The sequence below is a fragment of the Anastrepha ludens genome, chromosome 5 (assembly GCF_028408465.1).
Source record: "Anastrepha ludens isolate Willacy chromosome 5, idAnaLude1.1, whole genome shotgun sequence".
In the NCBI taxonomy this organism is placed as follows: Eukaryota; Metazoa; Arthropoda; class Insecta; order Diptera; family Tephritidae; genus Anastrepha; species Anastrepha ludens.
This window is the reverse complement of record NC_071501.1, coordinates 44,288,146-44,312,329: the sequence shown is the minus strand read 5'-3', so window position 1 is coordinate 44,312,329 and position 24,184 is coordinate 44,288,146. Positions and strand designations below refer to the sequence as shown.

Here is a 24,184-nt window from a genome sequence, read left to right as displayed (position 1 = left end):
AGTTTGCTTTTTGTTTCGACCTATGAAATAACAATATTTTTACCAAATATTTACACACAAATTCCATGTCACGAATTTCGCATGTTTTACAGTAATGACATGTTTATCGCGCAATGTTTTGTTTTTGTTTTTGTGTTTTTTTTTCTGATATTCGTGATATTTTTTATAAAAACTTATTTATTTTATATTAGAGTTTTAAAATGCAGTACTTATTTTGCTAAATATTTATTTACTGTAGATTAGTTTGTGGTAAATAAATTTTAGCCTATTTTATTTTCAAGTCTTTTAAGAGGTGCTATGTAAGTTAAGGTATATACTCATGTAAATAAATGTATGAAAATTAGTTCTGAATTGAAAAACGAGTATATTTAATTAGTTTCAAATGAAATAAAATGGTTTAATTAACTATAACTGTTTATGCGCAAATAATTAAATAGAAAATTCCAACAAAAAGTGAAATTCAAATTGTTGTACTGTATTAAATGGAAGTTTTAAGCATAAAGCGCTGCATATTAGGAAAGCAAAAGTTCATATATACTTCTGCTCAAATATGAACGAGACTTTATCAATAAAACGGTCCGCGGATGACATATGGCAAAAATACATTTTTTGTTGGATGGTAGGACTTTTATAAGCTTACATGGCAAATTTCAGCGTGATATGCCACATAGTTTGTTTTCTGTACTACCGTAAACAAGTCAAGCTCGAGTGCGTTTTTCGAATTTATCCAAGATTGTTGAATTTTCTTCAAAAAGAACAACGCAAAACTGTCGCTAAGGAAATGCTCGCCATGACTGATACGGGCATCATACTGGTGACGAGACTTGGGTTTATGAGTATGACATCGAAATAGCCCAACAATCATAGGAATGGCGATCCCCGGAGGAGCCGAAACCCAAAAAAACCACGCCAAAGTCGCTCAAAAATTAAGGTTATGCTGACTGTTTTTTTCGATTACGAAGGTGTGGTGCACACGGAGTTCCTTCCGCAAGGCCGATCGGTTAACGCTGAATATTATTTAGACGTTTTAAAGCGTTTGCGCGAGAACATTCGTCTTAAAAGGAAGGAATTGTGGGACAACAAGTCATGGTTGTTGCATCACGATAAGGCACCAGCTCACACATCACGTCTTGTTCGCGATTATTTGAACAAAAATAATGTTAATATCGTTCCGCAAGCACCGTATTCGCCTGATATGGCTCCATGTGACTTTTTCCTGTTTCCCAAGCTCAAGTTGCCGCTCCGTGGAAAACATTTTGAGACAATTGAAGTCATAAAAGAGAATTCGAAGAAGGAACTGAAATCCATACTGAAATCGGCTTTCCAGAAATGCTATGATGATTGGAAAAAACGTTGGCATATGTGTATCGCCTCCAATGGTGATTACTTTGAAGGAGATAAAATAAAAATTGAACAATAATTAACCGTTTGTGTTTTATTAAATCAGTCTCGTTCATATTTGAGCAGAAGTTCATATATTTTTTAATAAATTTACACTTGATTTTTTAACGCATTCGACCCCAATATGGCATGGGAGCAATTTCGTATGATTTCTGGCATGTTGAACTCTACCGGCAAGATGTTTGAGCTTATCATGAAAAATAGGCTAGAAACATTTGTAGATGGACGATTGCCCGCAACCAGCTCGGTTCGACATCCACCTCAGATGCGATTAAAGTTATAAAGAAATACCCGAAAAGATAATTTATGGCTAAGTGGAACCAAAAAATATTGTTTGGTTGGTTGTCATGTTAAATGTATTGGTACTGATTGACAACAACAGCGTTGCGCTAGGACGGCGACATTGCAGCTATCGACTACAAACTTAGACCTGGTGTGCCAGAGCCCCTACTGAGGAATATCATGAACGATAGTACAGCGCACGCTCGATAACGTGAACGCTCTTAAGCGTGAACATCCCAAAACGTGAACAGATATTTTTGTGCATTGACTACTCTAAAACGTTTACAAGCCCAAAAAGCTCCATAACTTGGACAATAAACGATACAATTATTTGAATGTAGTTTACATTGATCTCAAGTAATTCTGAAATTAGGGAATCGCCTAATTATAAAATAGGCATTTTATTCGTAATTGCATGTAAGGAGTAAAATATTTCAGTCGCGGTTTTGGTTTTGCAAAGAGTGTTTCGTCTTATGTTTTCTGGTGAAAATGAGTTCTAAAAAACCCGTGTGCTTGACATTAAAACAAAAGGCTAAAATTGCAGGCTTTTTTAAAAAAGGCTCATCTGTGACGATTTTAGCAAAGAAACATAATGTTGCTAAATCAACAATTTGTAACATTATAGCGAAAAAGCAAGTGATTTTAAAATGCGTATACAACACGTATTGTGGACCTGGAAATAGAAAAACACTGCGTTCTCCAGAGTTGCCCAAAATGGAGAGAGCTCTTTATCGTTGGTTTATCCGAATGCGAGATAAAAACTGGCCAGTAAGTGCTCTAATGTTGAAAGAAAAGGAAAAAGCCCCGCATGCAAAATTTAAAGAAAATGAAGCAAACTTCTTCGCTAGTGATGGATGGCTTCAAGGATTCAAGAAGAGGTACGGTATTCGTCTTCTTAAAATATCAGGCGAAAAACTGTTTCGCAACCTCAGCTAGTGGATCCGTTTAAAGAAAAACTTAAAGCTAAAATGGCTAAATTGGAGTTGTTCAACGATCACTTATATTATATAATGCTGATGAGTCGGGGTTATTCTAGAGACTTTTGCCAGAGAAAACGTACGCGTTAAGTTTGGAAAAGAGCTTGCAGCTTAAGCTTTTGGTAATTGGAAAGGCGAAGAATCCACTCTGCTTTCAGTGTCCCACCGATTATACTATAAGAGCTCGAAATCCGCCTGGCAGACGTCGGCTATTTTCAAGCAATGGTTTCATGAGTCATTTGTTCCCCAGGTGAATATTCCCTTTAAGTTTTGTCGGATTTTTAAGGTTAACTGGTTGTTTTAAGGTTACATCGTTTTTAAAAGAGAAAGCCTTACCAATTAAAGCTCTCCTCCTAATCGACAATGCTCCTTCTCACCCAAATGACAAGAATAAAATGTGAATTTAAATGTGAAAAAATATATTTACTTAGTTTTTTTGGGCATTCCAAAACGTGGACACTTTTGTTCACGTGAACTGCCTTGGTTTGAATTAGAAGATGCAGCTGAGAGTTCGCGGCAATATCATTGAGTTTAAGCGAAATGTGAGCAATCGGCGAGCATACGAAAGATGTGATTTCGTCTGTTCCCGTTTCAGAAGACTTAAGAAAACACAAGAAGATAACCTCAGCTGTACCGTCGCGATCGGGAATCTAGTGCCACTAATGCTGAAGAGCAACGACGTGTAGCATATGGCTGTAGAAGTGATGCAGCAACTCCGGTACAGCGAGCAGGCAAGACGAATACACGAACGCCAAGAAAGCGTGTAAGCCAACAAACACGAAACTGCATGCAAACTGTCGAAACCAGACTTAGAAACTCACCTTTGTATGGTATGGAGAGGGACATAGCGGGCGTGGCAGTACTGAAACGACGGGGTGATTCCCTCATCTGATGATTTAAACAGTGGAAGGTGACAAGCAGATGCTACTTTCAACGTAGGGCATCACAACAGTAACGGACGTTCAGTCTAGTGTTCGCATGGTTTCCATACTAAATACTTAACGGTAGTACCGGGTGGATTAGCATTTTGATGGTAGGAGGTTTAGTTCGGCTTAAAGTCCCCCTCTGACGGGGTAAGGCTTTCGATGCTTTCTCTTCGTTAAGAACAAAGAAAACACAACGAGCCTACAGGCATAAACTGGTCCTTCTAAATCTTCGTGGAGAATGGGAACCACCATAACCTAAGTTAGATCCTAACCCAACTTAAACTTAGTCAAAACAAGCTGTAATTTAATTAAAAAAAATAGGTCGCTGATATATTTTACATACAACAAACTCTATAATTCGCTTAATTTCTGTACTGTCGCGGGATCACGTGATTACGAAATAAGATTCCGAAAAGCCGGAATAAATAAGATCCCAAAAATTGACATCTCTAGTAGTCATGAACATTTTTACTCATAGAAAGATATGTTTAATGCAGCTGAGATTTCAACGTCTCAACCACCAAAAGATATGTTGAGGATATGGAAGGGAATATTTATTGTTATTTCAGACTCTTATTTTTGGTAAGTATGGGTAGTATTTTGATGAGGGTATACACTTTTTACTTTAATTTAAATTATATTTGTAAATTAACTTTTTTAGAGATATGTATGTAAGCAATATGTGCCATAAATGTACTTGATAACAGGGTTTGAGTATTGGATTTGGGGTTTTCAACAAAAACAAAAAAAATATTAATAATAATAAATTTAAATTCATACGTAATCAAAATTAATATAATCTTATTTAGTATAGAAAAACACCATTATTTTCTTAAAACTGAAATAAGTTGTATATCTTGATTTGTGGCACAGTGTTTTCTATTAGTTTATTTTACACACCCTCGCATATTCCAATCTGCTATATTTACAAATTTTACAACATTTTTGCAGTTTAGACGAATTAGGTTAGGATTTTTGGTTCCGATTTTATATATCTATATATATATATTTATTAATTTATATATATTTATTTATTATTCTTATTTTTTGGTAAGCACAAGTAACTACCCGTAACCAGTTTTCAATTTATTGAATAAGTGAGTGATGACTTATAGATGTTTAGTCTACGGACCATCAGACGCTTAAACGCTTGGCACAAGCTATTAGTGAAGGACAGCATTTGAAGAAACGAGGAGTGAATGAATCGTATAAGAATACTGCTTGGCAATATAAGTGTACACACATTAGGGCGGTTTAACTTGTATGGAATGATTTTTTTCGATGTCGTTCCTTACATACTCTGATTGTACATAAAATTATAAGGAAAAAAGTCCCCTAGGACATAGCTCTCAAGTAAATTTCGAACCCCAAAAGTACTAAATTTTGATTAAGAGGAAAATAGAGAGGGATTTATGGCTCTGAAGATAGAAAGTGATATGTATGATTCGAAAAATAAATGGAGAGATTACATGCACACAATTATAAAAAATTCCTTATAATACGATTCGTAGAGCCATCTTGCGACTCTTTCAATAAAATTATACCATCTTGATCAAAAAGTTCCCGGAATAACCGCCAGGTGACACTCTAAGTCAACTGATTTGAGTTCTGTTTTTTTGTTGGGTTGTCACATCTGTGATTAAAATTCCCACCAAACCTTTATCGCCGTCGCTTGACATTTGTAAAAGTTATGTCGCCTTGAGTGAATCCACCTCAGCATGTTTTTTCTAGTAGCTGAATGCCCGACAACCTGTTTGTATCACATTTTGCTTTCAAAATGGATTCAGTGGTGCGAAAACCTAAGAAATGTTGGAAAAGAGTTCCGGCAATGTTACTTCGGGAAGAGCCAGTTAAGAGTGGCATGAACGCTTCACAAAAAGTCAGAGGACTTGAACATTGCTTATGGATCCGTTCAGGACAATATAGGTACTTATAGGTAATGATTTAAGTTTACGAAATTTTTCAATTTTTTTGAAATTTTCCGGTGAATATTCTGTGTTTGACCTTGAACTGACCTTCAACTTGACCACGCAAGGACAAACTGATAAGAAATTCGGACTAAACAACCCCTAAAACGAATATATGCATTTTTTGAAAACTTTCCGGTGAATATTCTAGGTTTGTCCTCAAAAAAATTAGTTCTTAAGTTCTTAGGTAGTTAGGGGCTGGAAATTTGCATACTTGCCGGGATGTATTACCGTTGATTCGCACTGCAATAAAAAATGTCAAACTGAATTTGAGTACACACAATTTTTTATTTATATTATACAAAAAAATTTGAGATTCGGGCCTAGACAATCTCCTCCAAAATCATTTACGATCCCTTTAAGATATAAATTAGATAAAATCGGTCAACAATTGCCTTTTCTAGGATTTGTGAACAAAACTCGACGAAAAATCCCCATTGTGCGACGTGATGCTGCAAAGTTCGTCCCAAAGGACCTGAATTTCATGCAAAAAAGGGACGGCGTTGATATCGCCAAATACATCATTTCCAAGGCTAAATCCAACCCAACATTCATCAAACACATCATTACTGGAAATGCGACGTGAGCTTTTGTGTACGACACGCAATTCAGACATCAGGCGAGAGAGTGGAGAGCTCTGAATTAACCCTGACCAAAAAACTATGAATTTTTGCCAAAGTGTCAAACAGTTATCAAAGACTATGATTTGGGCATAATGGACCGCGTTGATATAGCCAAAGATATAATTTTCAAAGCTGCATCCAATCCAACATTCACCAAAAGCATCATTACCGAAGACGAGACGTGAGTACGCCTGGCATCACGCGAGTGAGTGGAGAGCTCCGAATGAATCATGACAAAAAACTGCGTCGTTTTCAGTTAAAAAAAGAACGAGATGCTCACGGCTTTTATGGGATACTACGGTATTTTACCTCACGTATTTTTTTTAGAAGATCAGCAGTTAATATAAGGACTATTATTTGGGCTTTATGAGACGTTTACCTAAAGCAATTCGTCAAAACTGAAAGAATTTATGGAAAAACAACTCGTGCATTTTGAACCATAATAACGCACCCTGCACAATGTCATCATTATTCGTAAATTTTTAAACAGCCATCGAATTCTACAGGGAAAGCGTTTGAAAAATCAAAGACGGCTCTGTTGGCTATACCAAAAATAGAGTTTCGAAGCTGGATGAAACGCTGGCATTGATGCATTGCAGTTGATGAGTAGTACTTTGAAGGCGATAATATCATATATCATAATATCTGAATATATTCGCAGTAATTTGAGGAGAAAATGGAAAAAACTGAATTTCGTGTGCTTATTTAGCCGATTCACCCTTAGAAACCCACTGTTTCGACTGTTGTTTGGTCTCTGGTGTGTGGTGATGGATCCATGTTTCGTCCACGGTTACAAAACGGCGCAAAAACTCATCCATTTTGCGATTAAACAACGCCAAACCTTCCTGTGAAATTGTTACACGATTGCGTTTGTGGTCGACTGTGAATTACTGGATAGTCTGATAAAGGTAGCTGTAAAACACAAACTAACTGACGCAGCACGTTCAAATTTTGACAGGAGTCAACTGACAGATGCCTGTTGACAGGAGCAGTATTTCTTTTTCAGTAAAGAGGTCAGAAATACAAAAGTCACGGACTTATTGACCCACCCTCGTACTTACGACATCATCCTTTGTGTCTTCCTCTTGGACCGTTTATGAATTTAAAGGCGGCCGCTGGAGGCGAATAAGTTGGAGTTCGACAGTGGCCGGGTTCAAAACCTCAATCAAGTAACACCAAATTAAAAGAAATGTAGCCATTAGCAAATCTCCTAGTGTATTTCTGCCATGAAAAAGTTACTCATAAAAAACCATTTGCCGATCGGAGGCAACATAAAAGTGCAGGTTCCTCTACTTGTGGAAGAACAACGAAACACACAACACAAATAGGAGGAGAAGCTTGACCGAACACCAAAAAATTAAAATTGAATTTCCTATCTCGTTTACTAAAGATATCTCTATAATTTGCATGCAAATACTGGAAAATTTTGATGGAATTCTCTGTTAGAAGTTCCCCCAAAAAATCTTTTGAATAGCTTGTCCAAGCGCTCGCGTTAATTAGTTGAAAACTTTTTGCACTCATCAATCAAACTGTGCTTAATGCTAATACAATTTGTTAAAGACCTGCCGAGTATGTACCAGCCATGAGACACTCAGCCAATGTAGGTAATTTTATATTGTAGTTCACCTCATTTTACAACTACACTTACATGTAAGTTTGGATATATGCACGAAGTTCCACGCTTAAGTATTTATTACAGTTGTATGCTCCTTACCCTACTCCTTTATTTTCGCTTTACTGCTTCTTTTTACATATCCACTGCACTTTAACCCGCTGCACTCTATTCCCTTTTATACATACCACTTTACGGCACTCCACTCGACTTCCATTTCTATCTTGACTGCATTCCACTTAGTTGTCGCGTTTGTCAATGTACTGCATAAATTGCCAGCTCAGACGCAGCTTTCGGGCACACGCTGTGTCATTAAACAATCCTTGATGGCATTGATATTTATGTTGTCATCCAAGTCCGTGGACGAATTGCACGACGTCGTTGCTGTTGAGGCCGCAGATGCCGATGCCGCACCGGTCATGCCCAGGCCCAAACCACTGGCGCCTCCACTACTGCTATTATTGTTGTTGGCATTCAGCAGCAGTCCGATTCCACTCAACGACGCTGAAGTCTGTGAGGTGAGCAACATCGATGGCAAAGCGCTGTGATGATGGCGTCCACTGGCATTCACACCCGTTGTGCTTGCAAGTGTATTGTATGCAAGTGGATGTGGCAAAGGTAGCGGATGATGTTGCAGCTGTTGCTGTTGTTGTTGTTGGTGATGCAGCATTGTGTTGGCACGACTAATGGGGCCACCCATATTTTGATGCAGTCCAACTCCATTGCTGCCGCTGATGCTACTGTTGGTGTTGCAACTCTCATTACTGCTGATGAGACTGTTGAGTATGTACCCGCTGCCGCTCCCCAAACCGGGAGGTAACGTACCGCCACCGCTACCAACGCCAGGACCATGCAGCTGATGCTGCAGGTGGGTGGTCGCAACCGTGGCGTTCAACGAGGAAGTGGGCGAACCGATTAATGCCTCACTTAGGCCATTCGCTGAAGCTGTCGCTGTGACCGACGTTGAAGCACCACCGACTGCAGCTTTTGTGCTACCGCCGCTGTTGTGAAGATGATGCAGTAAGCCAGTGTCCACTGCACTGACAATGGAGCTACTGTTGCTGCCAGTGGGGTCTGTCGTCGAGCCCGCTAGTAGATGTGTACGTGCGCTGATTTGATTAGCAGCGACGAGCTGCGTGACGTTGTCATACGCGGTTGAAGGAAGATGCTGTTGACAAGCAAGGAACAGGCCGGACAAACGTCGCGCGAGAAAGAAGCCGGGCCACATCATACCGGGCGAATGAGGTAGGGCAGGTAGCCAGTGGGCAGTAACCGGATAGAGCCATATATTCGTAGAGGGAATTGTAAAGCGTGAAAGTGTTAGCATGTTAAATGTGCAAATAAGTCAGTGGATGTGAACAGGAAATTGTATCCGGGTATGTAGGTTCATTGGCGCATAAGTTCGAATGTGTAAGTGTTATTTATACGATAGCGGAAATGGGCATCCGTTAGTAGGTACGTAATTGTGTTGCCCAACAATGCGATTCGTAGTGTAGGCAGGTTAGCAGCAAGCATTGTATATAGTCATTTAGTCATCCAGACAGCATTCAGATAGGCAGCAATAAGAACGTGAAAAGAAAGAAAAAAGAGAAGATAAATGGTTTAGTAAGCAAAGTGAAATAGAGCCACTTAAATTCAATCAAATCAACAATGGAGTACAGCTAATTGTTTGTCTGCAAGAGCGCGAGCAGGCGACAATCAGCCAACTTTGATGCTACTTGACGGCTATAAAGCTAAACGAATTTAATGCCGAGGGTTATACTCGTACTCGTATATGTGTATACATATCTAGGTTTAATTGTACCAGCTATTTATCTGATGGCACTGTAAACTTTACAAGTCGCCGGTTGTAGCCGCTGCCTGGTTTGAATATGTAAAGTACCTTAAAAGTGCAGATAACTAACTAATAAGTTGCTTTCTTTCACTAATTCTGATTGAAGATAACCACAAAAGCTCATTTGGCTTAACTGATTTAATAGTGGTAATTTTGGTATAACAGACCGGAAGGTCATTTGAAAACCTATGTTAAATGCAAGAAGAAGTTTTTGGAGAAAAATAAAAAGCTAAATCTGCTCAACGGTGCCCTCGAAGTCTGCATTAACGCCAAAGCCACGGTTCAAGATTTATCCAATCTATGTCGATCATGAGCAACTAAAACCAGGTGAACCCATAGCCCGAAATATGTTATATTCCACCCGATCTGCTTGAACCGAGCAATTTAAGGAAAATGTATGGAAGCCAATAGTAAAGAGACAAAAACACGGTCGAGTAATGTTCTAGCATGACAATACTCAATCTCTTAAGACTCAAATAGAAGGCCCCACACTACTAGATAATTGCTTACAACCACCCAGATCGATTTGACTGATCATCAATCCTGCTCCTTTGAGAGAAATAAAAATGTAAGTACTTAATAGCTTATTTCAAAAACTAGGTAATTTTTTGAGGTGTAATCCGAAAGTTGTTTGAGAGAAGGACGAAAGTAGTGACCAGCGATGGCAGTACGTGGAAAAATTGAATTGTTCGCTCTTTTGAATTTTATTAAAATATGTCACCCGTGCCATAAATTCTGTGACAAGTTCTACAATGCGTACAGCGAGAACAAATTCGCAGAAAAAAGTTCCGTTATTTTTGCTTTGGTACGTGTGCATTGGGGTGACACCTCTCTCCGCCGGCAAGTGAAGAGAGATACTCCGCAAGGCGGTGTTCTCTCGGCACTACTCTGGGTTGCCGTACTTAACGGTCTGCTGGAGGAGCTGTAGTGGAGGGCCTGTAAGGTGATTGCCTACGCGGATGACGTGGCACTTATTGTCAGAGGAAAGTTTCTAGATACTCTGATGGAACTGATGCAGGGTTATCTGAATCTAGTTATAAATTGGACCGCAAATTGTGGCCTATCGATAAATCCTCTGAAGACGGAGCTCGTCTTATTTAAGAGGAAATACAAAATACCAAGAGTGTTTCTCCCCTCAATATCGAGCGCTCCGTTGGTGCTCTCTGACAAGGTAAAGTACCTGGGACTCATCCTTGACCGAGGTCTTACATGGAAGCCAAACATTGAGGAGAAAATCAGAAAGACAACAGTCGCCCTGTATGGTTGCAGAGGCGCTATCGGCAAAAGATGGGGCCTCTCGCCTAAAGTCACTTTTTGGCTTTATAACAAGATTATAAAACCAATCTTGCTATACGGCGTCCTTGTCTGGTGGAACTCGCTAGAAAGGATGGTATCAGTTAAGAAGCTGGAGAGGGTACAAAGGTCTGCCCTCATTGGAATCAGTGGGGCTCTCCGTACCACTCCTACTCTAGCGCTTAACGCTATGCTGAATGTGGCGCCCGCGGACATTGTAGGAAAAACTACCGCTGCACGCGCCGCAATCAGATTAAGGTGTTCGGGCCATAGGCTAGACTTAAGTTACGGACACTCTAGCATTCTTAAAAACTTTGAGTTCATCCCTATGGTGCTGGACCACTGTACACCCACGCTAGTCCGAGCGGAAGGGTTGGTGGGGGAGTATTCTGTAAGGAGCCTCCGATCAACCTTAAATTTAGGCTCCCGGACCACTGTAGTGTTTTCCAAGCGGTAATTACCGTTAAGGAAGTAAATATCTACTCCGATAGCCAAGCGGAAATTAGGGCCTTGGGCTCGCTGTTTGTGCACTCGAGATTGGTCGGGGAATGTCTGGCTTCTCTCTCGATTGCATCCGAATACTTCATCATCAGGCTCATTTGTGTTCCCGGTCACAGCGGCATAGAGGGAAACTGCTGGGCTGATGAACTGGCTAGAGAGGGAACTTTGGAGACGGTTTCGTCGCAAAATGAGAGAATTGGGGTTCCCCTGAGAACCTGTGGTCTGCCCCTGGAAAGATGGGCCTCGAGTCAACTCAGCGAGCGCTGGGCTAGTGCGAAAACGTGCAAGGTCGCGAGATCCTTCTGGCCACGGGTAGATCGGGGACGCTCAAAGAAACTCCTAAGGCTAACAAAGCCCCAGCTCTCAAATTTGGTGGGCATCCTTACCGGACATTGTCCGTTAGGTGTTCACGCCGTAAGACTTGGGATTGCCTCAAGTCCGTTCTGCAGAAACTGTCTGGAGGACGAGGTGGGATCATCTCAACACCTTCTTCTCAGCTGCCCTGCTCTCGTCTGGCAAAGACTTAGAAATCTGGGCTCTCACTTTTTCGCTACACCTGCGGATATAGCCGGTGTAGATATCATAAATTTGGTGAAGTTCATTAGTAGCTTGTTACGGCTAAATACGAACGCAAATCAGCCCCCGTCGGCGCCTTCGTAAAAATGTATGGTCATCATCGTATCTAATCCCAAGGCTCCTTATTCCTTCCCATCTCCTTCGTCCTCTCCCATGTATGGCACCACAACGGACGAATTTCCTAACATTTGTCCAAGTGAGCCCTTTAGCTAGGGCAGCCATTTAACCTAAGTGCATTGTCTACTCACAAATTATATTCAGTTTCGAGGCAAATTTCGCTTGCTAACAATGGAGTGGGGAGCTAAGGAAAACCTCATCAAAGTGTACCAGGAGGATGTTTTGGATGGCGTGGGGAAGTGGAGCAGTGCTCTCTTCAATGGAGAGCGTTGGATCTTCCTGCAAGATTTCACTCCAGCCCATAAGGCAAAAACCAGCCAGGAATGGCTAAAAAACAATATTCCTGGGTTCATAGCCGCAGAAGATTGGCCGTCTGGAAGTCCAGAATCCACTGGACTAAAGTTTGTGGTCAGAATTGGAGAACATGACCTGTCGATGACCTCACAGAAATTTGGAGGGTCTCAAACAATCTTTGGTACGAGCAGCCACGTCAATATCCATGGAAACCGTGCGTGCTGCAATAGCTGAATGGCCTAATCGTTTGAAGGATTGTGTAAAAGCAAATGGTGACCATTTCGAATGAAAATTTAAACAAACAATATAAAGTTTGGTCCCTTCCCAACTTAGTAAGCATTTACTTACTTAAAAATTATGATTATATGTGAGTTGGGCGGGACTATTGAGCGATCTCACCCGTTTTCAGTACGAACTTACTTTAGGCAAAGAGTACTAAGTTTTATTAAAATATATCAGATTGTGGTCGAGTATCATGTGCATCTTTCAAAATATAGAAAGGGCTTTCAACTACATCTACCTGGGTACTGTTATCGGGCCCCTAATTTCTTCAACAAATTCTTGAGAAAACAGCCATTGTTTTGAAAATGGGGACGCAGCGAGAGGCACTTTGTAAAGTACTAGATGTGGTGGCACCACCTATGCGGACGAAATTACGCCAACAGCATCGGGACAGAATCTCCAAGTTCTGAGGTAATTATAATAAAACGCTCCATACACTGTTGATAGTTGATCCAGGAAGAATGGACTGAATGTCAAAATCCGCAATGGTGCGAATGGTCACGAACATTTATAAAATACCTTTTTTCATGACCTCCTCACTAAATTTGGTGGTATTTACCATTTGATAATAATTATTTGGTGATATTGTACAATTGCTACCGAGACAAGGTACCTCGAGACTATTCTAGACTCTCAACTGGAACCGAAGCACCGAAGACAGGCCAAAAAAGCGGTCACTGCCCTGCATGAATATAAAGGGTATAGGTGAAAAATGGGGCTTACTCGTAAATGGCCACATACAGCGCTTGTGAGGTCTATCCTCTTCTACGGGATTACTGCTTGGTGCTCGATATTGGAAAATATAGTACCCAGAAGCAAAATAGGAAACTGTATCCACGCTTATCAGAAGAATGCTGCATTCAGCTCCAACCAAGGCTCTTAAGACTCTATTAAATATTCTCCCCGTGGATATGTATGGCAGAACAGGGGCTAACTGCAATGCATTTAGACTGAGTGCATGCCTGCCGTGGATAAATTTTAAATTTGGGCACTCGCAAGCTCTCAGAACTCTTCTCGGTACACATACGGAAATATATAACTCTGCTCCCCAGTACTGTTATGAGAATAATTTCTCCATACCAATCCCAAAAAGTTGGAAACGGAATAACGTCAAGAATCATTATACACGGTCAGTGGCTATCTTCACCGACATCTCAAGATCGAATTGTTGTGCCGGGATTTGCAACCACTCTGAAGTGTTGCAGCTGAACTTAAGTTTACGGGTTGAGTTAATAGCGTTGAAAAAGGCTACATTGTGAATATGTCTCAGCTGAACCGATCACTATCTACTCTGATATTCAAACAGCTATAAAATCTCTGCAGTGTAATAAAACTTCCTTCAACTCTGCCCAGTATTCCTTCATACTCAAGCAAGCTCTGCTCGGTGTACATAGCACAGGCCAACAAATAATGGGCCATGAAGCCTACTTGTGTGATAATAATAAATAAATAGGTCTGACCTAGAAGGAAGGAACACAGAACTAGGTCTTTCATTAATCTTTTCGGCTTTACATTGTGGTTGGTATTATCACCGGCCACTGTGAAGGTACTTGGGAAATGTGCGGGGTTGCCCTCCAACGAATTCCGCCGTAGCTACAAGAACAAGTAGGAGGTAGTAGTAGAGTATGTTTAGCGCTTTTTCTTGTGATATGGCTGTCTAACCAACGCCATCTAACGTAACCTATCGCAAGTAGAGATGGTCTATACAATATGTCTCTAATATCTACCTTACTTATTTTATGCTGCTAACTGCAAGCGTTATGGGAACAAAATTACACAAAGTATGCACTGCACAAGTGCGCAGTGAAGTATGGGAAGGTGGTAACAACACACTCCTAACCTTAGCTAAGCTCATAGCGGATTGAACAACTATACGATACAATCGCAATTAGCCATGCTGCTATTAAATAATTCAATACAGTTCTAGATTAGCCGGACGGTAATATAAACTATTTCTACTTTTAGGTGTGCGTCTTTCCCAGATATGAATGAAAGCAATCAAAATGATTTAATCTAATATTAGCGAGACAGGCACAGTGGCTTTCAATTGAACTCTATCCATTTTGCTCTTAAATGTAATTTAATACATCATCATTTGGAAGTTTATAAGAAGCATTTTTCAGAATGAATAAATAGAATTTGTGTCACAAATTTTTTCGCTCACGAACGAAGCTAATATTAATTAATATTACTGTAACATAAAAGCACTCTCAATGTACGAAACCGTTTCAACAGTACAGGTAGAAATACCTATTATTAAGATATGACGAGAGCATCTACCAGTATTGTGCTGTCATCATGGACTAGAACTCTTATGGGAGCCCTTCATGCCTTACTTTGTTGGAAGCTTGCGATACATCAAGAAACACGGCTGAGAACCTTTTCTTCTTTTCCCTAGCGCTTTCTATGGTGCTTATGACTCTTTGTATTTCATCGAGCGTTGAATGGTGTTTTGTGCAACTAAATTGGTGAATGGGAGTCAGACATTTATTTTCAATGTCAACTGTGCACATTTTAAAAGTACTTTTTGTTTTTGAAAATCCTTCGAAACTACTGATAACAGAGTTATTATATAAGAAGACACTTCATTGGGTGATTTACCACGCTTCGGTATACTGGTAGCCGCCTTAGTCGAATGGATTGGTGCGCAATTAATAACGATTTTTTCCCCATGGCGGTTGACCCTCGGTAGTCAATGGCAAACATATTATTATTATTATTAGAAGGCCATTACGCACTGCGACCAGAGCTGATCTATTGTGAAAGGCCTATTTTTGTAACCCTAGAGTTTTAGGCTTTTTAAAAATTTTAGCACAATTTTGGGTTTGTTGTTTCAAAGATTGCATGGAGATACTACGATACCACCAAGGTGATGAAGTCTCTGTCTGCCCAACGCAGGACATTCACAAAGCACATGCTCTGAGCTTTCTATGTCCATTTCGCAAAAGCGGCAGACATTGGTCTCAGATAGACCAATATTATTTAGATGATACCTCAGGCTGCAGTTACCTATAAGATATTAAGGGGTTATACGCAGTTATGACTTTCAAAAAAATCGATTTTTTTATTGCATTTTTGTAATGTACATATATTCAAAAGTATACGCACGAAATTTGAAGTAGATCTAAGCAATACTTTCGGAGTTATACCTAAATATGTAGAGATGCCTCGGCACGTTTTAAGGTAGGTATTGAAACTTTAAACGTGTTTTTTTCAAAACGGCATTTTTCAAGTCGGTGTACACGATATCTCGAAAACGGCTTGTTTGATCGGTCAACCGTTTTAACTCAATCTTTAAAGATACATTTTCTAGTAATTAATCGTTCCTTTTGTAAATCTGATACTTATTTTCCATTTTATAATCAATTTACGGCCAAATTTTAACGTAAAAATCGAAATCATTTCTTTTAAAAGCTGCCATTTTGTGAAAATACCACTATTTTGATTAGCCGAACGATTAATTACTAGATAATCTAATATATTACAATAACAAAATTTGTTTGGTTTTTTGATTTCAGAGAATCCAATCCTGAGTTACGATGTACACCGTAAATCGTTTTTTTTAAAGGAGGTTCCAGAAATCGCAGCGCGCTCTATAATCAACATTTTCATAAATAAAAAATTTTGTTACGTTCTTGAAGGATGCTTTTATAACCGCCAAAAATTTTCAAATTAAAATATTCTGAAGTTTCTTCAGGATAAATCCTTGACAACCCGTCTTTTATTTGCTTCATAACTGCGTATAACCCCTTAAAAGACGCAGATCTACTCTGTTTAGTGAGAGAAGTTTGTCAGATATTGCTTTGTTGGGACTTAGGAATAGTTTGGCTTGACGCTGACCGGCACAGTTTAGTCAGTGTGCGGCAAGTTTTCTTTCTTCCCATTTCCTAAGGAATTCATTAATGTGGCCTTTTGTGAGTCCACAGAAAGACTCAGGACCAGTAAGTGGCATATTTGCTTCTTGTTTTGCAAGGTCATCAGCCATTTCATTTCGCTCATGTCCCGGAAACATAAAACCATTCGTGATTCGGTGGCGGCTTAAAACTGTAGGCTCCTCAATTTGTGGAACAACATCAAAGCGTACTCTAAAACTATGAGGAGGAACCTAATTATATATATATGGATGTATGTATATATGTATACACATGCAAACTTAAATCTTTAGAATGGGCCGTACGACATTGTTTTTATAGTCTTAACCTATCTTCTTCATTTTAGTTAAATGTTGTGTTTAATATCACAAATTATCCCAGGATACTTGACCCCAGTAGAGAGTGCAAGCTGCACTCAAAGAATGGTGGTAGAAGAGTAACGCAATTCCCCTCATAACAAACTGGTTAAAAAAAGGTTTAAAAATTTAAAGTTGAATTCGGGATGTGGCTCTTGTAAAACTTTGATACAATTAATTTTTGAATGATGGCTGAAAAATTATATTACATGATGCCAAGCACATTCAATTTGGTTCCAAAAGAATAAGGAAACCATAGCCCTAATGCGAAGTTCATTGCAAATTTAAATTGTATCCTTGAAACTGTTTCAAATTCTTCCGCCGCATGCTAAGCCATGTGATTCCTTTTTCGATTCGAGGAGATTTTTATATTTTTCCCTCGCATTTTTTTCTGTTTTTATTTTTGGCTCTGTATTCTAATTTATTTCATTTGTTTTCCTTTATACGACTTTACTCTAGCTTTGTGGCATTTTCTTGTCAATCTAATGAATTCCATCTGTTTTCCCTTTGTAAGTACATACGTACTATATTTGTGTATATGTACATATGTGTGTGTTAAGCATACCTTGCAGGAAAACTTGAGCTAGCAAAACAAGTTTTGGTAAGTACTAAAGCTACTTGCTTAACCCAACTTTTACTTTGCTGTCGACATCTGTTTCATGGTGGGAGAGTGACGCAATAAAAACTCATATTTCTAGCAAATTATTATATGAATTCGGTCGCGGTAAGTTGGCAACTAAAATACCATATAAATTCAAGAAATTGTAAAAACAGTTTTTGTCTCTAAAAGATCCAACCTGAATAGTGTTTTAAGCATATGTCCTAAGGTAAAAGAAACTCTTTTGGGGATGTTGAAGTTTATCTGCTCCAGTAGATCTGAAAAAATTATGTTACCAAATGCAGCATCATTGATAAACGTCATCGAATGTGGAATACGCCTTAAGGTAAGTTGTTTTAAGTTTATTAACATGCAACGGGCCCCATTAAAGGACGTTAAAATGTAGAGATGGCAGAGCATGCTGGAGATAGCCGCTTTGAACTCTTCCGATCCTTTGAGAATAAAGAGTATAAATTACTGAGACCGATTCTAACTTTGACCTCACTAGAGAATTATAAAGCATTTTTCTATTATTAAGAACTCAAAAGTCTCACGCATAGTGACGGAGAAAGTTCAAGATGGCCTCGGGAATAGTGAAACTAATGTGATTAACAGAAGATAATCCTGAGCTAAAACAGCACCTAAATCCAAAGAGCATCAGAAATGGATAAGTAGAGTCAATCAGATTTAAAACTCTAGCGAAGGTTATTTACTGATATTAAGCGACCATTTTATTTTGCTTGAGATTTGACCGCTTGCACCACACCAATACATGAGCCACTTTACGTCGGAAAGGTGTGTTAGACAAAATAAGCCGACTTATTAGAGCGCAATATTTGGATTTTAGTGCAGAGTTGTGCACGACGGTGCCTTATCTATCCCAATTGGGAATCGGCAAGGCTACCTACTTTCGCCAGTCCTGTTTCTCATAATTATTGACGAGTTGCTTAGCGCAGTAATATACGAGAAGCCTGGAAGAGATTTTTATTGCATCCAATACGCTTGCGATACCTGGAGGATCTAGCCTATGTGGACAACGTATTGATTCTCTCCGCCAATAAAATCATACGCAATAAGAACGGGAGATTTTAGCATCGCACGCAACAAGCATTGACCCAAAAATAAATGTTGATTAAACGAGAGCTATAAACATCAACCCTGCATCTTTCAAGGTTTATGAAAAACTAATTGTAGAGGTGGACGACATCGACTCAAGAAATCGAAAAGCAAAGGTTGCATTTGCTGGCATTTAGTATTCGAAAGAATTGAGCGCAAGTACCAAATTACGATTTTTCAACTCCAATATCAAATCTATGATGGTCTATGGCTGTGAAACATAGTTAGCGTCCAAAAGAAACATCGGATAAGCTTCAGATATTTCTCAGCAGATGTTTGCGTACAATTTTGCAAATCTGGAGCCCGGAAAATTGGATCTACAACTAAAAACTTTTAAAGCGGAGTAAACAAAAACCCATCCATATTGAAGCTCGAGAAAGAAAGTGCAGTTGGCTGAACACATGGCCGGAAACCAGAATATTCTCTTAATAGAATGGCACTAGAGTGGAATCCTCAAGGTTAACGCGGACGAGAAACACCTAAAGTTACTTGATGCAGATCTATTCAATCTTAATTTCAAGCAGTTGACAGCGCTCTGTCATGGAACAGCTTAAGATTTTAGCGAGAAATCTTAAACTATTTATTATACTTTATTGAGGCACTATGCGCCCTCGATACGGCGTGAAAGTATTAAACAATTTTATTTTGTCACTCCATTCGGATAGTTTTTTGAATCAGGTAATTGTGTGTGAAAATATTCATCGTATGTTATATGAATGTGTGTGATCTTCAACAAAGAGCTCTCAACAGATTATCACTATGGTGCAAAAGTCGAGGACTAGAGGTAAGTCCGGAAAAGACGGAAGTGATACTGTTCGGCAGAAAACATAAAATACCTGCTCTTCAACAGACACTTTTAGGAGGAAGCCCCTTAGGGTAACAGAAAATGCTAAATATCTAGGACTTGCCCTAGATAGGAAGCTAAATTGGGGGCTCACAGCCGCAGATTGAATACACAAAGCTCGACGGCGCTATACTCCTGCGGAAGGCTCATTGGGAAAAAATGGGGTTTGAAACCCAGAATGATACACTGGTTATACACAGCAGTAGTTAGACCACGGTATTGCAATATGGTGGAATGCCCTGGAGAAGGGGGTGAACATTAAAAAAATTCACAGGGTCCAAAGGGTCTGTTTTTATAACCGGTGCAATGTCAACTACACCATCGAAAGCATTATATGCGACATTAAACTTCCTGCCGGTAGATCTGCAGGCAAAGTACATTGCGCGCAGTGCAGCAATAAGGCTGAACACTTTAATTAAGTGGTGAAACATAGACTATGGCCACGGCAAAATCCTGGATGGCACGTTGGGGCTTCCCAGACAGGTGGATTATACAGTTCCGCCTATACTTGCCCCTACAACGTTCGTGACCCTCCTACCCTCGAGGAAAGAGTGGGAACGGGACGTGGTAAGACAGGGCGAGTCCATCCATGTATACACAGATGGCTCAAAGCTCGATGGCAGGGTGGGCGGAGGTGTATATTCCGAACATCTGTGGATCTCCTTCAGTTTTCGGCTCCCCGACTACTGTAGTGTCTTTCAGGCTGAACTGATGGCAATAATGAAAGCCGTGACACTGGTACAGTGTGATACGATACCTGGAGATGATATCTAAATTTTCACTAATAGCCACGCGGCGAGAAAAACCCTCACAAAACAGTCGATAATCTCCAAGGTAGCCATGAAATACCGCACATCTCTTAACGAGATGGCTGAGTTATTTCGCCTAATGATAGAATGGGTTCCTGGCCATTGCGACATTGAGGGGAACTGCAGAGCCGATGAACTAGTGAAAATCGCTACCAAATTGACTGATGAGTACATAGATAACGATATAGGTATACCCTTGGAAACATGCAGACTACGTAAGCGCGAGTAAATTGTAAGAGTAGCGAATGAAAGAAGGCGTAACGAAGCCACTTGCAAAATATTCCGACAGATGTGGCCGACTCTCAATGCTAAACGCACAGAACTTCTACGAAGAAGAGATAAGCACAGTCTTAACACACTGATTTCAGTTATTACGGGGCCAGGCCCGACGAGAGGGAGGGAGATCGTGTACTTTTTCCCCCGGACACGCAGTTCTCAGAGGGGCCCGGGCTCGAGAGTAACTCGAATTATATGAATTAGACATAATTGCTCTCTACGGCCCTGTACGGGGGCACTGCCTAATCGGCAGGCACGCCCAGAGAATGGGTGTGCAAACACATGGCTTCTGCAGAAGTTGTCTAGACGAGGAAGAGAAAGCAACGATCACGCACCTTCTGTGTCACTGTCCTGCTCTATCCAGACGTAGACTCGCCATTTTGGGCGGAGATTTCTTCAACGAGTTAGAAGACCTCGGCTCTGTCGAAATTAAAGATCTTGCGAGCTTTTTGAATAGCACACATTGGTTTTAGGAGGGATAGGGGCTAGTTCCCCACGTGACATCACAATGAGCCACGAGCCTGAGTGTGTCCTACAATGGACAACCGCTTCAACTTAACCTAACCTATATGAAACTATGAAATTGAAATGAATTTATATGAAACTTACTTACATGACTTTATTCGAATGCCAAAACAGAACTTAACTAAGCTTAGAATCTAACCAGGTTCCACAATTGCAGTTTGTGGCTGTTGCTGCTCGCTATAGGCTTAAGCGTTGTTGCAGATACACTCCTAGCTGTCTTGCCAAAAACTCTCAAAAGTCATGTTGGTAGTCGGTTATCCGTCCGGGAATGTTACAGATACCTGAGAAGCGGAGTGGGAGTGATTAAGGCGAAACGTCGAAACTGCTTTCATGGCTCTGCAGCGGTACACTGTGTTAACTTATAAGATACATTAATGTTTATATTTTTTTCCTTTGGAAAATTGATGCTGTAAACTTGTTTCTAAACAAGCTTTTAGTGGCCTCCAGGGAAACTTTCAAATAGAAAACAAAATGGGGCACGCCATTAAATTTAGATGATCCAAATTAGGGGAGACAGACTACGCAAACCTTTGCCAAAGAAAAAGTTGGAAATCCGAGCTCTACGTTTCATTAATTGAAAAATCAATAACTTTAACAGATAATTAAAAGCACAATGTGATTATTTTTTAATTACAATATTTTTAACTATTTTCGATTAGTTCAATGTTAAGGAAATATATTTTTGTATATTAATTACTTTATCATAAAACGCTTTTCTGTCGATGATAGCTGCAGTAGTTTACTTAATATTCTGTATAATTAAAAGCATTCGAAATCGATCAAAAATTTAGTGATTTTAAAATAGTTTTTTAATAACTATTGATTAGCGGCGATTGGTCTTGACTATTTTTTGATTATTTATAATTATCGGCGATTATAATTATTAATTCCTAACAAAAGCACTTTACCGCCTTAATTACTAATCGTAAGGCGGCCACCTTACCCGAATGGGTTGGTGGGTGGCTGTCATTCAATAGTGGCCGGGCTCCTAGAAACCTCCGGCATGAAACACCAAATAAAAATAATAATAATTAGCGCCTACACCCTTTTTGGGTGTTTGGTGGAGCTCCTCCTCCTACTAGTGGCGTGCGCCTTGATGTTGTTTTTTACAAACACGAAATAATAGACAAGGCTTTTGGTAATAGCGGTCGATCCACGGCAGGCGATGGCAATACGTAAAAACGCTTCTCATAAAAACGGCATACGCCAGTCGTTTGAAAAGTCCGTGCAAGAACAGAAACTAAGTAGTTATTTCTTTTTTTTATTTTTCGACATAGTCTCCTTTTAGACTTATACGCTTGATCCAACGCTGTTCTAGTTTTTTGATCAGTTCCAAATAATATTATATGATTTCTTTAAATATGAAAATAGCCATTCGCTTCTGCGCTCATCTTCTCGTTTGAGTAAAGTATTTTTCTCGCCAGCCATTTCTTTAAATTGGAGAACAAATAGTAGTGCGAGGGAGCCAAATCTGGAAAATAGGGTAGGTTTGAGATGAGTTGAGACCCTATTTCTATTAATTTTGCGACCGCAACTGCTGAGGAGTCAGCTGGTGTGTGGAAAAGGAAAATCACTCGACTTCATCGATTCAAACGAATGCCAAACACAGAGAATACACCGATCGGGCTGAAACTTGGTGTGTGTTCTTCCAAGAGCTGCAAGTAACTCAACATCACCTCGATATGCGCCAGTAGTGTAATCTCTCTGGCTTTGCTGGGTCTGCTCAAATGATCATCCCAAAACTGTAGGTCCCTCCATTTGTGCACACCACAAATAAGAGACGGAGCTCGTCCAAGTATCCAATAAAGAATTTTTCTAAACTTTTACATCTTTGTTTCAGAGTACTCCCATTTTGATCTATTTTGAATTAGTCTGCATCACAAGTTAATTGAATTGCTTCGCTGTTACAGACTTAACACTAGTTTTGACTCAACAGTTCATGATTTCCCAGCAGGGTATATTCTTTTATATACATAATATGAAGGTGTGTGTGTGTGTATTTAGATATCTATATAAATTGGTTTTTTTTTTTTGTTTATTTAATTTTTTTTTAATTTCTTACTCACTTTGGAATTTGGTGACCACTTTGTGGCTGCTATTGGCGTGAAGTGAAGCTCTGAGCTTCCAACGTTTCCACTTCCGCCACCACCGCTACTGCCGTTGCCACTTCCTCCGTTGCTGCCACCACCGCCGACGCTATTGCTATTGCCAGCAGTGACTGTTTGATGGGAATTCATTGACATTTGTTCATTTGTTTGTTGGTTGTTGGTTGTTATCCAAACGATGGTCAGATGGTCGGTTGGTCAGTTGGATGGCCAGTCGATTGACGTTGGTGGTAGCCAGTTGGTAGTTTGAAGAGTTCGCCAGTTGGTTTGTGAATTGTTTGTCATTCCAAATATATTTGGTTGAACGTTGAATATTGCAATTTATTTGTCGTTTTTGTCATTGCCATTTATTAAGCGTTGATGAAATGAAACGAAGTAAAACATAAATGAAAAGAGGAAATATGTGATTCGGTTATAAAAAAAGGCATTTGAAAGAAAATGGAATGCAATATCACTGGACGTACATATTTTATTGAATTAAATTCTATTGCCTTTCTATATGAAATTTCCAACTCAATTTAAAATCTCGGGCATACAAAATTTTTAAAACTGAGCGTTTTTTAAGAAATGAAATACCTGCTCGTAATTGCTCTTACTTTAAATTTGTAGCTGCTCTTTTTATTTTTTTTTTGCTTACATTTTCAAAATTAAATTTTCTTTTCATATTCCTGCCATTTGCTATATATGTTTATGCGCGTACAGATAGCCTCTGCGTTATAATTTAAAATTTATTTTCCCATTTGAATTCTCACTCACCATATTGCGATGGAATCACATCCGGATCTCGTTCATCTTCAACCAGATCTTCGGATGATTTAGTTTTAATGTCCGTATGCTGCCAGCGCGGTTTTTCCATGCCACCGCACTTCTAGTTGAAAATGAAAAGACAAAAAAATCAAAAAAAAAAAAAGAAAAAAAAAAATTACAATAAATAAAAAACGTGGAAAACGAGAGTGAATTGAATATCATTACTGACCATCAACGGCCACTGTGTTACT

At 39.5% G+C, this 24,184-nt stretch overlaps 1 protein-coding gene across 1 annotated transcript in view; it reads right to left on the bottom strand.

The window, feature by feature from the left end:
- Window positions 1-4,666: 4,666 nt before the first annotated feature.
- LOC128864502 (neural cell adhesion molecule 1-A) overlaps window positions 4,667-24,184 on the bottom strand; it is a 270,759-nt gene continuing 251,241 nt past the window's right edge. Inside the window, exons 18-20 of the mRNA XM_054104198.1 lie at window positions 23,943-24,051; window positions 23,148-23,299; window positions 4,667-8,956 (exon numbers count right to left, since the gene is read on the bottom strand). Of these exons, the coding sequence (XP_053960173.1) occupies window positions 8,069-8,956; window positions 23,148-23,299; window positions 23,943-24,051 (1,149 nt within the window). The 3' untranslated portion in view covers window positions 4,667-8,068. The remainder of the gene's footprint in view (window positions 8,957-23,147; window positions 23,300-23,942; window positions 24,052-24,184) is intronic.